The 16,785-nt window shown below is 47.2% G+C and overlaps 1 protein-coding gene across 1 annotated transcript in view; it reads right to left on the reverse strand.

Moving 5' to 3' along the window:
• Window positions 1-16,785, reverse strand: part of LOC126195350 (uncharacterized) — a 633,865-nt gene that overhangs the window by 320,377 nt on the left and 296,703 nt on the right. Inside the window, exon 4 of the mRNA XM_049933928.1 lies at window positions 8,001-8,166. Within this exon, the coding sequence (XP_049789885.1) occupies window positions 8,001-8,166 (166 nt within the window). The remainder of the gene's footprint in view (window positions 1-8,000; window positions 8,167-16,785) is intronic.

Consider the following 16,785-nt stretch of genomic DNA (forward strand, 5'->3'; position numbering starts at 1 on the left):
CTATAGCACCACGTTCAGACTCACTCAAATCTTGATAACCTGCCATTTTAACAGCAGCAACCGATGTAACAACTGCGCCTGACACTTGTTGTCTTATATAGGCATTGACCGCGGCGCCGTAATCTGCCTGTGTACATATCTCTGTGTTTGAATACAAGTGCCTATACCAGTGTTTTTGGCGCTTCAGTGTACTTTGTAATACGTACATTCTTTTTGAAACAGCTTGTACGTGTCAGTCTCCTGATAACGTGTTCGGAAAAATCACACAAACGCAAAATTTTCTTCTAATTTTTAAGCGTTTTTCTCAAGCAGTTAAAACCTGCGAAGAACTTGTAGCCACACTACCTGAGCAGATATATCTGGACATCTAATACTGAACATTCACTGGGTGTGTCGACCGTTCGCCTTTATGACGATTTCAGTTCTTCTGTGGACACTCTCCATTAAGTGTATGAATGTCTATGGAGGAATCTGAGCGTCTTCTTTCTCAAGAACCTAAACCTGAGAAGGTGTGACATTGGAGGCTTGGGTCTGAATCGTAACCGGCGTTCTAATTCATCCAAGAAGTGCTCCATTGCGTTCAAGTCGTTGGTGTGAGCAAGCACTCCATTTCAGGAATGTTGTTGTCTTTATGACAGGGTGTACTAGCTGATGCAATCCGTCATCGTCTCCAAACTGTTCGTCTGCTGTATGCTGTGAACAATACTGTAAAATGTGCTCATATCCTTCTGAATTTGGCATCTACACAAGCACAGGAAGTGGATCTCAACCTAACCACGAAAAACACCCGCAGTCCGTAACACCCTTCTCTGTACTTCACTGCTGGCACTACATACGATGGCAGCTAAGGTTCTCCACAGTTCCAAACCAAATCACTTTCATCGGATTGCTGCAGGGTGCAGCGTAATTCATCATCCCCATCACTCGTTTCCAGTCATCCATTGTCCAACGATGTCGCTCTTTACACCTCATGAAGCGTCGCTTACCATTGGCTGCAAAAGTGTGTGGCTTATAAGGAGCAGGTCGACCTCTGTACTCCGTTCTTTTTAACAGCCTGCATGCAGTCACAGTGCTAGCTGGACTGTTAGTAGCAAATGAGTGATTCGCTCCGCTGATTTCATGTAAATTTTTGCAACCACTCTGCGCAACGGTCTGCTGTCCCTGTCCTCTAGTTCATGAGATCCGCCTGGTCTTGGTTTACCTGTGGTTGCTCCTTCACGTTTGAACTTCACATTCACGTCACAAACAGTCAACTTGGGCAGCTTTAGATTTCTCCAACTGTCCCATGTGGATTTGTTATTCAGGCGGCATCCAGCATTGGTCACGTTGCGGGTTCAAATGGCTCTGAGCACTATGGGACTTAACATCTGTGTTCATCAGTCCCCTAGAACTTAGAACTACTTAAAACTAACTAACCTAAGGACATCACACACATCCATGCCCGAGGCAGGATTCGAACCTGCGACAGTAGCGGTCACGCCGGTTCCAGACTGAAGCGCCTAGAACCGCACGGCCACGTTGCGGGCTTTGTGATAACTATGCGCCCACAGACTCAGTGCTGAAATATTAAAAGTTTTGGCTGGTTTCGTTGTCTACGGGCTGGGATACGTAGTTGCCGCATTACAGGCCAAATACTGCTGAGTCGACAGTATACGATAAGAGTACACACATGAATCGAATGGTCGAAGGTTTCTATCACTCGGCAATTGCGAATTATGAAAGTAACATATAAATTTACACGTGAAAGATTGTAGTTAAATAAAATCTGCAGCTGCTATCTTAACGACTTTAAATGATGAGTACGACAGTAGAAGTACTTTTGAGAATGCGGTATATTTCTGCAAAACACTTATTGGTGTCGATGGTCCAGCAATTAAATAAAATATAAGCTGAATAACAGCGAAACAATAGATTCCTGCTGCACGTAATTAGTTATGAACCACAACATAGGTCGCGAAATACACTCCTGGAAATGGAAAAAAGAACACATTGACACCGGTGTGTCAGACCCACCATACTTGCTCCGGACACTGCGAGGGGGCTGTACAAGCAATGGTCACACGCACGGCACAGCGGACACAGCACGAACCGCGGTGTTGGCCGTCGAATGGCGCTAGCTGCACAGCATTTGTGCACCGCCGCCGTCAGTGTCAGCCAGTTTGCCGTGGCATACGGAGCTCCATCGCAGTCTTTAACACTGGTAGCATGCCGCGACAGCGTGGACGTGAACCGTATGTGCAGTTGACGGACTTTGAGCGAGGGCGTATAGTGGGCATGCGGGAGGCCGGGTGGACGTACCGCCGAATTGCTCAACACGTGGGGCGTGAGGTCTCCACAGTACATCGATGTTGTCGCCAGTGGTCGGCGGAAGGTGCAAATGCCCGTCGACCTGGGACCGGACCGCAGCGACGCACGGATGCACGCCAAGACCGTAGGATCCTACGCAGTGCCGTAGGGGACCGCACCGCCACTTCCCAGCAAATTAGGGACACTGTTGCTCCTGGGGTATCGGCGAGGACCATTCGCAACCGTCTCCATGAAGCTGGGCTACGGTCCCGCACACCGTTAGGCCGTCTTCCGCTCACGCCCCAACATCGTGCAGCCCACCTCCAGTGGTGTCGCGACAGGCGTGAATGGAGGGACGAATGGAGACGTGTCGTCTTCAGCGATGAGAGTCGCTTCTGCCTTGGTGCCAATGATGGTCGTATGCGTGTTTGGCGCCGTGCAGGTGAGCGCCACAATCAGGACTGCATACGACCGAGGCACACAGGGCCAACACCCGGCATCATGGTGTGGGGAGCGATTTCCTACACTGGCCGTACACCACTGGTGATCGTCGAGGGGACACTGAATAGTGCACGGTACATCCAAACCGTCATCGAACCCATCGTTCTACCATTCCTAGACCGGCAAGGGAACTTGCTGTTCCAACAGGACAGTGCACGTCCGCATGTATCCCGTGCCACCCAACGTGCTCTAGAAGGTGTAAGTCAACTACCCTGGCCAGCAAGATCTCCGGATCTGTCCCCCATTGAGCATGTTTGGGACTGGATGAAGCGTCGTCTCACGCGGTCTGCACGTCCAGCACGAACGCTGGTCCAACTGAGGCGCCAGGTGGAAATGGCATGGCAAGCCGTTCCACAGGACTACATCCAGCATCTCTACGATCGTCTCCATGGGAGAATAGCAGCCTGCATTGCTGCGAAAGGTGGATATACACTGTACTAGTGCCGACATTGTGCATGCTCTGTTGCCTGTGTCTATGTGCCTGTGGTTCTGTCAGTGTGATCATGTGATGTATCTGACCCCAGGAATGTGTCAATAAAGTTTCCCCTTCCTGGGACAATGAATTCACGGTGTTCTTATTTCAATTTCCAGGAGTGTATTCACTTCTAAACGCAAACTACGTCTTCACTGTAGAAGCCACGGAAATCACACAAGGGCACAGGTCGGCACTTCGAAATATTTCTGTCCTCCGCGACCACGCGCAAACTGCTCCACTGTCCAAGTCCTTCGGCCGACTCCTCGTCCGTCGCGCTGTACTGTCCGCGTCCAGCACTCAGTCCCGTGTCTTCTCCCGTACTGTCCAGAACTGCCCCCACTTCCAAACTGCCCTGTCATCTCTCGAAACGATCATCCTCCCCCACTTCCATACAGTCTCACCATTAACGAGCGCTGGGATTGGCTAGAGCGCTCCCTCCATGTCTCCTAGCCAACGCACACTCAGAAACATAATGAAACACTTTCTAAATACTGGACTTACATTTTAAATAACTTGAAGTTATATAAATATTCCTAAGGATGGACCATAAAAACGCTCTAACATACATTATTAGATACATAAACAAATTAAATAAACGTATAACAAAGGAATAGAACAAAAGGTAGGGCAGTACCTTAATGTCTCTGTGCTTTCTATAACACAATAAATATTTAACCAATTTCTTCATGAATAGTATGTATCGGATATAAACAAAGACATAGATGAATAAATATATTTATAAGCAGGCTGCTACCGTTTTTTCGTGTAACTGTGGAGTACTTAAGACCTGACGCCATCGACAGTAATCTGCCACTTTGATCTCCAATAACTCATGTACTATTCATGTTACATGCCTTTAATTTATACCAATTTAGGTTTACACTAATAGCTTTCTATAGACACGTAGATCGACGAAATCGGGTGAACTGTTTAGATTTTGGAAATTCGTTGCTGGGTGTTACTTGTATAATTTACCGTCAGATACTAAACTTTAAACTAATAAAGATATTGAAAATCTGTTTACACCATCAGAATCGTCGTGCAAATAATAGTAATGTACATGTTTCTTTTTGAGGTATCATGGGGGGTTGGGTTGTTTTGGGGAAGGAGACCAGACAGCGAGGTCATCGATCTCATCGGATTAGGGAAGGATGGGGAAGGAAGTCGGCCGTGCCCTTTCAAAGGAACCATCCCGGAATTTGCCTGGAGCGATTTAGGGAAATCACGGAAAACCTAAATCAGAATGGCCGGACGCGGGATTGAACCGTCGTCCTCCCGAATGCGAGTCCAGTGTCTAACCACTGCGCCACCTCGCTCGGTTCGAGGTATCATGATTCATCTGGCAACTATTAATTTCTATACGAACTGTGAAATGTCTGCCACGATGGTTTTACGAAGTCCTCCATCTTTGGCGCTCTCAGCATACAAGTCTCTTTCATTGACACAGCGTCACCCTGGAATTCCCAGCCACGCGGCTGGACCATGCGCTGGGGCTACCCCTCTCGTCCGGCTAACTTTCGCCACCACGTGTTTGCCGCCGGGCCCCGGCTGGCCGAGCAGCCCGTGGAGCCACGCCAACTTAGAATATTTTCAGGGCGCCACATTTCACCCGTTACCTAACAACGTTCAAAGTCATTGAGCTCTCTGGACATACTCATTTTACTGTTAGTGCTTCTCTATTGACAGCAGAATGCTCTCCGCATCCTTTTATACTGGCGAGTCTGCCTCACGTGACACCTAGTGGTGAATTACCACATTACGAACAGGTGTCCAGGTACTCCTGATCAGATTGTGTGTAGTTTCTCCCCTTTTCTTTTTTGAAAGACTGAAGTAGCTTGTGGTGTCTCCAAGTCTCTCAAGCATAGTTTATAATGTTTTAGCTTCCTCGTCTGCGCCTTTCGAGAAAAATTTAATGGCTCTGAGCACTATGGGACTTAACATCTTAGGTCATTAGTCCCCTAGAACTTAGAACTCCTTAAACCTAACTAACCTAAGGACAACACACACATCCATGCCCGAGGCAGGATTCGAACCTGTGACCGTAGCAGTCCCGCGGTTCTGGACTGTAGCGCCTAGAACCGCACGGCCACCGCGGCCGGCCCGAGAAAAATTTAATGGCATAGCACTTAATCATATCTGCTGAATTATGAAAAACTGTCTATGCACGTATGGTGTGGACGATTGCGGTGCTGTGCTGTGTAGTAAAGAGACAGCAGTGAGAGCAAGTGTGTGAGTCGGCAGGCCACAGTCAGCTCAGGTGGCCGCCCCTTCGGGGCATCGCGGTGGACTCGCCCAGTGCTCACGACGAGAATGCATTTCTGGTCCAGCGCCGCATTGTATTGCGCCAACCCTACTCGAAGGAGCTGTGTGGGATGACAGAGGTTGGAGTCTATGCAACAAACAGTCGAGGATACTTTGTGTGTTCATGTATGATGCGCAGGTTGACACATGAAAGGAAGTAGTGGTGGACTGTAGCTAACAGATAGAAGACTGTTGGGGAGAAAAATAAAATAAAAATAAAAGGAAGTTAGCATCTGTCTATACAGGCTATCTGTCGCTGCTTTTCCCCTACCCACAGACAGCACAAGTACCGGCTAGTTATAATTAAAGTGCAACTGCTTACGGAGGTCCAGTGATGGCTGTAATTATAGTGACACAGAAACTTGGTATATATGCTAATGTGTTAGTGCGGAACCGATTTACGCTGGAAAAATTTGTTCCAGATTTGGCCACCATGCCATGCAAATCATGCGCTGTGTACTGAATGTCAGTATGACATTCACGATGTCTCCAGAATGAGATTTTCACTCTGCAGCGGAGTGTGCGCTGATATGAAACTTCCTGGCAGATTAAAACTGTGTGCCCGACCGAGACTCGAACTCGGGACCTTTGCCTTTCGGGGGCAAGTGCTCTACAATCTGAGCTACCGAAGCACGACTCACGCCCGGTACTCACAGCTTTACTTCTGCCAGTACCTCGTCTCCTACCTTCCAAACTTTACAGAAGCTCTCCTGCGAACCTTGCAGAACTAGCACTCCTGAAAGAAAGGATATTGCGGAGACATGGCTTAGCCACAGCCGGGGGGATGTTTCCAGAATGAGATTTTCACTCGGCAGCGGAGTGTGCGCTGATATGAAACTTCCTGGCAGATTAAAACTGTGTGCCCGACCGAGACTCGAACTCGGGACCTTTGCCTTTCGCGGGCAAGTGCTCTACCATCTGAGCTACCGAAGCACGACTCACGCCCGGGACCTTCTGTAAAGTTTGGAAGGTAGAAGACGAGGTACTGGCAGAAGTAAAGCTGTGAGTACCGGGCGTGAGTCGTGCTTCGGTAGCTCAGATGGTAGAGCACTTGCCCGTGAAAGGCAAAGGTCCCGAGTTCGAGTCTCGGTCGGGCACACAGTTTTAATCTGCCAGGAAGTTTCATTCACGATGTCATTTGACAAGCCACAAAATAAGTGAACAGTAAGGCTAACGAGCAGAAGACTATGCGCTGCTAGTGAAACTGTTGCATGTGAACGACTGCAGTTGTAGTACTGCATTGAATGTTGGCGATGGAGAGGTCTGAGGAAACGCCCAAATCAAATTCGAAACGCAAGTGAGCTTCGTGTGGCACGTGGAGGAGCAAGGCGTTCTGTTCCAGTGGAAGTTACTGACGAGGTTGCTGTTGCTATAACTGACCGTGCAACACATGCTCCGTCTAATGCTAGCGCTCGTGGAGGGCCACGAGAATTGTCCACACCATGCTTAAAGTACAGAAAGTTTTGCGCTTTATTTCCCACTGGTCCCCGTAGAGGATCCAGATGGCGCAGGAACTGAAATCTCAGGATATGTAGCAATATCCTGAATTTGCTCTTCGTTTTCTGGCATGGATGAAAGTTGATGACATGCGACCGAGCGATTTTCTATGGAGTGACAAAGCGCACTTTATGTTACAGTGTGCAGTGAATAGATAGAACTGCCGAATTCGGGGTACTGTTAATCCGTGTGTTGCGCACGAAGAGCCACTCCACTGCCATACATAACTGTGTGATGTGGATTCACAAGCACCTTTATTCTTGGTACATCCAGAGTATCTGTCACGTGTACTGTGACGTCTGCACGTTATCTAGACCTCCTTGCATAGCATGTGTATCCAACTTTGGAAGAGTTGAGCTCTGTGGGAACCAATGTTTTCATGCAAGATGGTTAATAATAACTCCAACATTATACCTTCCTCACTTGTTTGACCTTCTCTGCTCATGTCACTTTCCTAATCCATTGCACCGAGCGAGGTGGCGCAGTGGTTAGACACTGGACTCGCATTCGGGAGGACGACGGTTCAATCCCGCGTCCATCCATCCTGATTTAGGTTTTCCGTGATTTCCCTAAATCGCTCCAGGCAAATGCCGGGATGGTTCCTTTCAAAGGGCACGGCCGACTTCCTTCCCCGTCCTTCCCTAATCCGATGAGACCGATGACCTCGCTGTCTGGTCTCCTTCCCCAAAACAACCAACCAACCAACCTAATCCATTACGAGTCGAAACATTTCTACACGTCTTACTTCGACTCACCGCTCGAGATTTGCACCTGGTGGCCAAAACTGGAACTATTTTTTTCTGGTGTAAATCAGTTCCGCATTAATGCATTACCGTATGTACGAAGTTTGCTGCCGTATGGTAACTACAGCTCACGCCGTCAGTAGTTGCACTTTAATTATGACCACCCGGCAGAAAACAGAGCAGCCAGCCAGACTGACCTTTCCGAGGCGCACCACCCGGCTGGGCTGTGTGGCGGTCTGGATGGTGACGTTGCAAGGCGCGGAGTCGGCCCTGTCGCAGTGGAACTCGCAGTCCGCACTGCGCAGGCGCACCAGCAGGTCTGCGATGGGCCGCCTCAGGTCCATCACCAGCACCGCCGTGTGGCTGCAACAAGAGGGCAGACACGTCACTCACAAGTAACCCCACGAGTGCGACGTCGTAAAACGCCAATGATGTTTACGGCATTCGACGTCACACATTGTCTACCACGTAAGTACAATATTGGCTCTAATGGCAACACGGGGCGAGCTGGAGGTATGCACTGGTGAGCGCAGCATGAGGCTACGGAGCGTGGTTGAAATGATTCGTCGACGAGTAACTCACAACAATGCAAGTTCATCTCCAATTTATTTTATAGGCTACAGGTTTCGGTGATACAGTACATCATCAGGCTCATTTTCTTGTAATTTCCAAGAAGCGTTGTGTCGCTAAGTCCGGCCTGCCTCCGATCGATATGTAACGACGCGCGATTCTCGAGCAGCAAATGTGGATTTTTTTTCTGCGTTGACAACGGAACACTGAATAAAGTTTTAATTGTGATCATTGGATCCCGTGTAAAATCGAGTATGGGTTGTTGCCAAACCACGATCTGATAAATTGCGTCGACTGTTATTGGGAGATGAATGTAACACTGTAAGAAAACCACCTATAAGGTCTTCCCTTTTCAGTCGTACTGCACAAAATGCAAGAAAAGTACTTCCACCAAGAAAACAATAATGTTTGATAGCTCCAAATTGACCATCGAGAAGATTACCATTTCGTGCTGGCTAAAAGAACACACTTTACAATCTACTACGTCGGAAACTGAAGTGTCGGTGAAAACTGTTTGCGACTATTACGGCTTCTGTCGTGAGGTGAGCTACGCTACTGTCAAGAATGAAAGAGTCCCTGTTAGTGGCGGGAACAAAGTCGTAGAAGTGGATGAGTCACATACCGCCCCTCGGAAGTACGGAATAGGGCGTCTTCTAAAAAATGAGTTAGAACATGTACGGGTTTTCCGTGATATAGAATGGGAGTCTAAGAAGTGATTCATACTTAGAGTACACCCCAGAGGTAAGAAAACGTAGCCAGCCGGTGTGGCCGAGCGGTTGTAGGCGCTTCAGTTTGGAACCGCGCGACCGCTACGGTCGCAGGTTCGAATCCTGCCTCGGGCATGGATGTGTGTGATATCCTTAGGTTAGTTAGGTTTAAGTAGTTCTGTGTTCTAGGGGACTGATGACCTCAGATGTTAAGTCCCATAGCGCTCAGAGCCATTTGAACCATTTTATAAGAAAACTTAAGTGCCCTATAAAGCACGTCATTTTGCCAGGCACCAAAGTTATAACTGACGGCTGGAAGTCTTATAAAACTTTGAAAAGAAAAAAAGAAAGTAATAGATCACGAATTTGTGAACCATTCAATTGAATCTGTGTCTTCCAACAATCCATCGGTCCACACCCAGAATACTGAGTGGTCGTTGAAATCTTTGAACTCTTCAATTAACAGAGAGGGCCGACCGAGAGACTGAGAACGACTATATATGTTCCAGTATCTACACTTCCACAATTTACGATTGTCTGTCAAAATGGTTCCGTGTGAGACTCTGCCCATATTTCTGAGGGACATATACCGAGTGCATCCTGGCTACGGAAAAAAAAAGGATTGCTACCGGCTGCCTACACCAACTGCGGAGTCGTCCACGATAGAGATATGGCTGACGATTAAAGTAAGTGGAATTACTAGTTTCCTTTACAAATAACTTAAAGTTACGAACGTTCGCCATTTGTCGCCGCTCTGGTCAACGCTATAAACAATATCCATATTTGCCGCCTCGAGAATCGCGCTGGGGCGACAAAAGTCATGGGCTAGCGATATGCACATATACTCAAGGCAGCAGTATCGCGTACACAAAGCGTGTTGAGGGAGCTGTCATTTGTATTCAGATACGTGAAAAGGTTTCCGGTGTAAATATGGCCGCACGACGGAAATTAAGAGACTCGAAACGCCGAATGGCCTCGTGACCGTATCGGCTGTATCCCAGACAACTGGAAAACCGTGGCTTGATCAGACGAGTCCCGATATCAGATGGTAAGAGCAGGTGGTAGGGTGCGGGTGTGACACAGACTGTACGAAGCCAAAGACCCAAGGTGTCAACAAGGCACTGTGCGAGCTGGTGGTGGATCCATAATGGTGTGGGCTGCGTACGGGAATGGATTGGGTCCTTGACTGGAAAGGGCTACGTTCGGCCTCTTAGAGACTGTTCGCAGTCATTCATGGACTTCACGTTCCCAAACAAAAATGTCAAGTCACTGCGCCACGGTTGTTCGCTATTTGTTTGAAGAACATGCTGGACAATTCGAGCGAATCATTTGGGCACCCAGATCGCCCGACATGAATCCCATCGAGCCCTTAAAAAATGGTTCAAATGGCTCTGAGCACTATGGGACTTAACATCTGAGGTCATCAGTCCCCTAGAACTTAGAACTACTTAAACCTAACTAACCTAAAGACATCACACACATCCATGCCCGAGGCAGGATTCGAACCTGCGACCGTAGCGGTCGTGCGGTTCCAGACTGGAGCGCCTAGAACCGCTCGGCCACACCGGCCGGCCTCGAGCCCTTATGGAACATAATCGAGAAGTCAGTTCACGCACAACTTCTTGCACCGGCAACACCTTCGCAGTTATGGACAGCTATAGAGGCAGCATGGCTCAGTATTTCTGCAGGGGTTTTCCAACAACATGTAGAGTCGATGCCACATCGAGTTGCTGCTCTACAGTGGGGAAAAGGGAGTGCCACACGACATTAGGAGGCGTCCCATGACTTTTGTCATCTCAGTATATTTCGGTCGGAGGCAGGCTGCGGCTTCGATATGCAACGCTTCGTTGAAATTAACGAATTTTTCAGTGAAAAAATGTATATATGAGGGTTGTCCAGAAAGTAAGTTCCGATCAGTCGCGAAATGGACACCACAGTGAAAACCCTTATGAAGCTATGCACAGATGTGTTAGGTAGTGTCTCTAGTATGACCGTGGATCGCATCAAGACGCTCTTTTCAGCTGTGAGCGAGTAAAGGTGCCTAGAACAACGATGTCTCCCGTCAAGTAGGAGGGCCCACTGAGAGGCTTTGCCTTAATGAATGCAGCCAACCTAACACAACTACCACTCACTTCCTTCTTCATGGCAATTCTCAGCCGCACTCTGCAGGGGCAGCGAAGACGCTCCTGCAGCCTTTTCGATGGGAAGTCTTCGATCACCCACAACACAGCCCTAATTGGCTCGTCCTGAGTATCATCTCTGTTCACTTGGGCGCAGGCTACACGCTGTAGACCAGCGTAGAGAATTATTGGAAAGCGCAGCTGGCTGCCTTCTATGACGATGTTGGAAATGTGGTATAACGCTCCGGAGCGCCGACTATGTAGAGAAGTACCTGCAAAGTGTAGCTATCTCTAGCAATAAAAATGTTTCTGATTTTCACTGTGTTTTCCATTTAGCGGCCCATAGGAACTTACTTTCTGCACAATCCTCATACGTCATATATGAAAATAACCTGTCTTCGCATCAGATCATGTTTGTACGACTTTAGCATACGTCAACACAATCGTGAGTTGTGTTCTATCTGTTGACATGTGCTTAAGTCGTACGTACATAAAGTGGTGCGAAGAATGATTATATCTACATATATGATGTGCATACACCTTGTCACTGAAACACTCAGACACTATCTAGAATACAATTATCTGATGATGACGTATTTTATCACCGGTAGCCTATAAGATAAAATGGAGATGAACTTAGAGCTGGCGGCTTTTTTGGTATTTATCACGTACATATTGGCTGCTGTCATGCCATCCAGCATAACAAGAATGGATGCACCTAAGTTAAAAACAACTTTTGTGGAATTGCATCTAGAACGGCACAATGGACAGGCAGTGGCCAATATACATGGCCTGAAGCAAAACTTTTTGTCCCCTTTTTACTGTTATTTATGTGAACAAGTATTGACTACTGATAACAAGAAGGTATTTGGACGGTATCACTCATTTTTACTTCAAAACATGAAAATGAATTCACCGCCATCTTCTGTTGTCGGCGACATGATTTTCGGCTTGACAGTAAAGGATCTACGTTGTGCAGCGGAATGGGTCGATAAAGAGAGTTCATTAACTTCAAACATAGAGCACTCATTGGATGTCACCTGAGTAAAAAATCCGTCAGCCCCTCTGAAGCTGCCCAAGTTGTTGGTGATGTGATTGGAAAGTGGAAACTCGAAGGAACGACCACATTGATACCAAGACCACACAGACACACAGACCTCATGGACTATCGTACAGGGATCGTCAAACATAGCGGAGGGTGATTGTAAAACAAAAAATCCCATGAAGTCAGCGGAAAGAATCACTCTGGTCGTAAGCCACACGTTTCTGTAGTCAATACTCAAGTAAGATTTGGTTGTGTAGGGACCGACGCCTCTGGACAGTGGGTGACAGAAAGCGAATGATTTGGAACGGCGAGTCACGCTGCACCCTGTGGCAATCCGATGGAAGGGTTTGGCGAATGCCTGGAGAATTTTATCTACCATCGCGTGCAACACCAACAGTGTAGTACGAAGGAAATGGTGTTGCGGAATGTGAGTGATTTTCGTGGTTAGGTTGTGGCACCCTTGCTGTCCTTAATAAAACGCTACATGCGGAAGGATACGAGTACATTTTACAGCGCTGTGGAGTGCCTGAACTTGAGGAACAGTTTGGAAACGACGACTGATTATATCAGCTTCACAATGCACCATGTCACAAAGCACCATCTGTAAGACAATGGTTTGCGGACGACAACATTTATGATACGTATTGACGTGCCCAGAATCCCAACCTGAACCCAGTGGAACATTTTTGGCAGGAATTACAACGTCCAATTCCCTCCAGACCCCAGAGTCCAACATCACTACCTTCTCTGGAGGAAGAATGGGCTATCATTCCTCCGTAGACATTAAGACATCTCACTGGAAGTGAGCCAGCATAAAGGCGAAGGATCCACTAGTAGACATCCGGATACTTTTGATTAGCTATTTGTTGCAAGCTCCATATTTGTTTGCAACAATCGAGCGATACAAAACGATCTAATACACTTTTACTGAATAAATTACCTAGCTTCAATCGTTAGTGTACATTCTCAATGATTGTTGCATATTTGTGGAATGTTACCTCCAAAAATCCTTTGAAACTACGAAAACAATTTTTTTCGCCATAACTCATAAGATGTCTGGAGACGAATTGGACTCGTCCATCAAGGAAACATTTCGAAGTAGATCATGTCTCTTATGCTTGGGAGTACCACTCGACGGATGAGAAATCACAGTACTGAATATTGCCCGACAATTCTGTACCACCCGAAGATCATCTATCGTTTACTGATCACTATTGGTTTATTACATCCTTTGTCGAAAGGTATTATTGAGTCATAGTAATAAAGTCGTGCCATCAGATTCGAATAAAAGCTCAACATTTATAAACGCTCCAATCTTCGACGATAATCCCCATGGGCGAATCACAGTTCAGTAATTTTCCGACACGCGACCATAAAATTCAGTGCATTAGTTGGCTTTCTATGACCGGGAGTTCGCGACCGGCCACATCTGTAGGCTCACCTACAGCAACTGCCGCACTAGCGTGCGCTCGTAAACAACCTGGCGCAAAACGCATTGCTGAGCCCAGAGACGCGCGTTGTCGCATCTCACGAGATGAAGCCAGAGCTCACCATTTGCAGCATCGTTGACAGAACCGACTGCGGACCTTTGGTGCAGAGCCGGGTGGAGGGTCTGAATCAGAGGCTCAGACGGTTTTGCGACCGTGTTGGCTGCAGATTCCTTGACTTGCGCCGTAGGGTGGTGGGGTTTCGGGTTCCGCTGAATAGGTCAGGAGTTCACTACACTCAGCTGGCGGCTACACGGGTAGCGGAGGCTGTGTGGCGACGACTGGGCGGTTTTTTTAGGTTAGAAGGCCTCGGGAAAGTACGGGGTGGGCTGCAGTCTCAAAGGGCGCATGGCAAATACAGGACGTGCTTGGATCAAGGAACAGTCGGAATTGTAGTTGTAAATTGTTGTAGTTGTGCTGGGAAAGTCCCTGAGCTTCAAGCGCTAATAGAAAGCACAGAAGCTGAAATCGTTATAGGTACAGAAAGCTGGCTAAAGCCTGAAATAAGTTCTGCAGAAATTTTTACGAAGTCTCAGACGGTGTTCAGGAAATATAGATTAGGCACTATTGGTGGTGGAGTGTTTGTGTCTGTCAGTAGTGGTTTATCTTGTAGTGAAGTCGAAGTAGATACTCCGTGCGAATTGGTATGGGTGGAGGTTATACTTAACAGCCGAACTAAGTTAGTAATTGGCTCCTTCTACCGATCCCCAGACTCCGATGATATAGTTGCGGAACAGTTCAGAGAAAATTTGAGTCTCGTAACAAATAAATACCCCACTCATATGGTTATAGTTGGTGGGGACTTCAACCTTCCCTCGATATGTTGGCAAAAATACTTGTTCAAAACCGGTGGTAGGCAGAAAACATCTTCCGAGATTGTCCTAAATGCTTTCTCCGAAAATTATTTCGAGCAGTTAGTCCACGAACCCACGCGAATTGTAAATCGTTGCGAAAACACACTTGACCTCTTGGCCACAAACAATTCAGAGCTGATAGAGAGCATCATGACTGATACAGGGATTAGTGATCACAAGGTCGTTGTAGCTATGCTCAATACCGCTTCTTCCAAATCCACCAGAAACAAACGCAAAATAATTTTATTTAAAGAAGAGGATGAAGTGCACTAGAAGCCTTCCTAAGAGACAATCTCCATTCCTTCCGAACTGACTATGCAAATGTAGACGAGATGTGGCTCAAATTCAAAGATATAGTAGCAACAGCAATTGAGAGATTCATACCTCATAAATTGGTAAGAGATGGAACTGATCCCCCGTGGTACACAAAACAGGTCCGAACTCTGTTGCAGAGGCAACGGAAAAAGCATGCGAAGTTCAGAAGAACGCGAAATCCCGAAGATTGGCTAAAATTTACAGACGCGCGAAATTTGGCACGGACTTCAATGCGAGATGCCTTTAATAGGTTCCACAACGAAACATTGTCTCGAAATCTGGTAGAAAATCCGAAAAAATTCTGGTTGTATGTAAAGTACACAAGCGGCAAGACGCAGTGCCGATGGTACTGTCTGTTACCGACGACTGTGCCGCTAAAGCGGAGTTATTGAACGCAGCTTTCCGAAACTCCTTCACCAGGGAAGATGAATGGAATATTCCAGAATTTGAAACAGCTGCTAGCATGAGTTTCTTAGAAGTAGATACCGCTTGATACGGGCAAGTCTTCAGGTCCAGATTGTATACCGATTAGGTTCCTTTCAGATTACGCTGATACAATAGCTCCCTACTTAGCAATCATATACAACCGCTCGCTCACCGATAGATCTGTACCTACAGATTGGAAAATTGCGCAGGTCGCACCAGTGTTTAAGAAAGGTAGTAGGAGTAATCCATCTACGAGGGCAGTTCAATAAGTAATGCAACACATTTTTTTCTCGGCCAATTTTGGTTGAAAAAACCGGAAATTTCTTATGGAATATTTTTAAACATTCCCGCTTCGTCTCGTATAGTTTCATTGACTTCCGACAGGTGGCAGCGCTGTACGGAGCTGTTAAAATGGCGTCTGTAACGGATGTGCGTTGCAAACAATGGGCAGTGATCGAGTTTCTTTTGGCGGAAAACCAGGGCATCTCAGATATTCATAGGCGCTTGCAGAATGTCTACGGTGATCTGGCAGTGGACAAAAGCACGGTGAGTCGTTGGGCAAAGCGTGTGTCATCATCGCCGCAAGGTCAAGCAAGACTGTCTGATCTCCCGCGTGCGTGCCGGCCGTGCACAGCTGTGACTCCTCCAATGGCGGAGCGTGCGAACACACTCGTTCGAGATGATCGACAGATCACCATCAAACAAATCAGTGCTCAACTTGACATCTCTGTTGGTAGTGCTGTCACAATTGTTCACCAGTTGGGATATTCAAAGTTTTGTTCCTGCTGGGTCCCTCGTTGTCTAACCGAACACCATAAAGAGCAAAGGAGAACCATCTGTGCGGAATTGCTTGCTCGTCATGTGGCTGAGGGTGACAATTTCTTGTCAAAGATTGTTACAGGCGATGAAACATAGGTTCATCACTTCGAACCTGAAACAAAACGGCAATCAATGGAGTGGCGCCACACCCACTCCCCTACCAAGAAAAAGTTTAAATCCATACCCTCAGCCAGTAAAGTCATGGTTACAGTCTTCTGGGACGCTGAAGGGGTTATTCTGTTCGATGTTCTTCCCCATGGTCAAACGATCAACTCTGAAGTGTATTGTGCTACTCTTCTTCATGACAACGCAAGACCTCACACAAGTCTTCGCACCCGAGAGGAGCTCACAAAACTTCAGTGGACTGTTCTTCCTCATGCACCCTACAGACCCGATCTCGCACCGTCGGATTTCCATATGTTTGGCCCAATGAAGGACGCAATCCGTGGGACGCACTACGCGGATGATGAAGAAGTTATTGATGCAGTACGACGTTGGCTCCTACATCGACCAGTGGAATGGTACCGTGCAGGCATACAGGCCCTCATTTCAAGGTGGCGTAAGGCCGTAGCATTGAATGGAGATTACGTTGAAAAATAGTGTTGTGTAGCTAAAAGATTGGGGAATAACCTGGTGTAT

Source organism: Schistocerca nitens, chromosome 7 (assembly GCF_023898315.1).
Source record: "Schistocerca nitens isolate TAMUIC-IGC-003100 chromosome 7, iqSchNite1.1, whole genome shotgun sequence".
Classification (NCBI taxonomy): Eukaryota; Metazoa; Arthropoda; class Insecta; order Orthoptera; family Acrididae; genus Schistocerca; species Schistocerca nitens.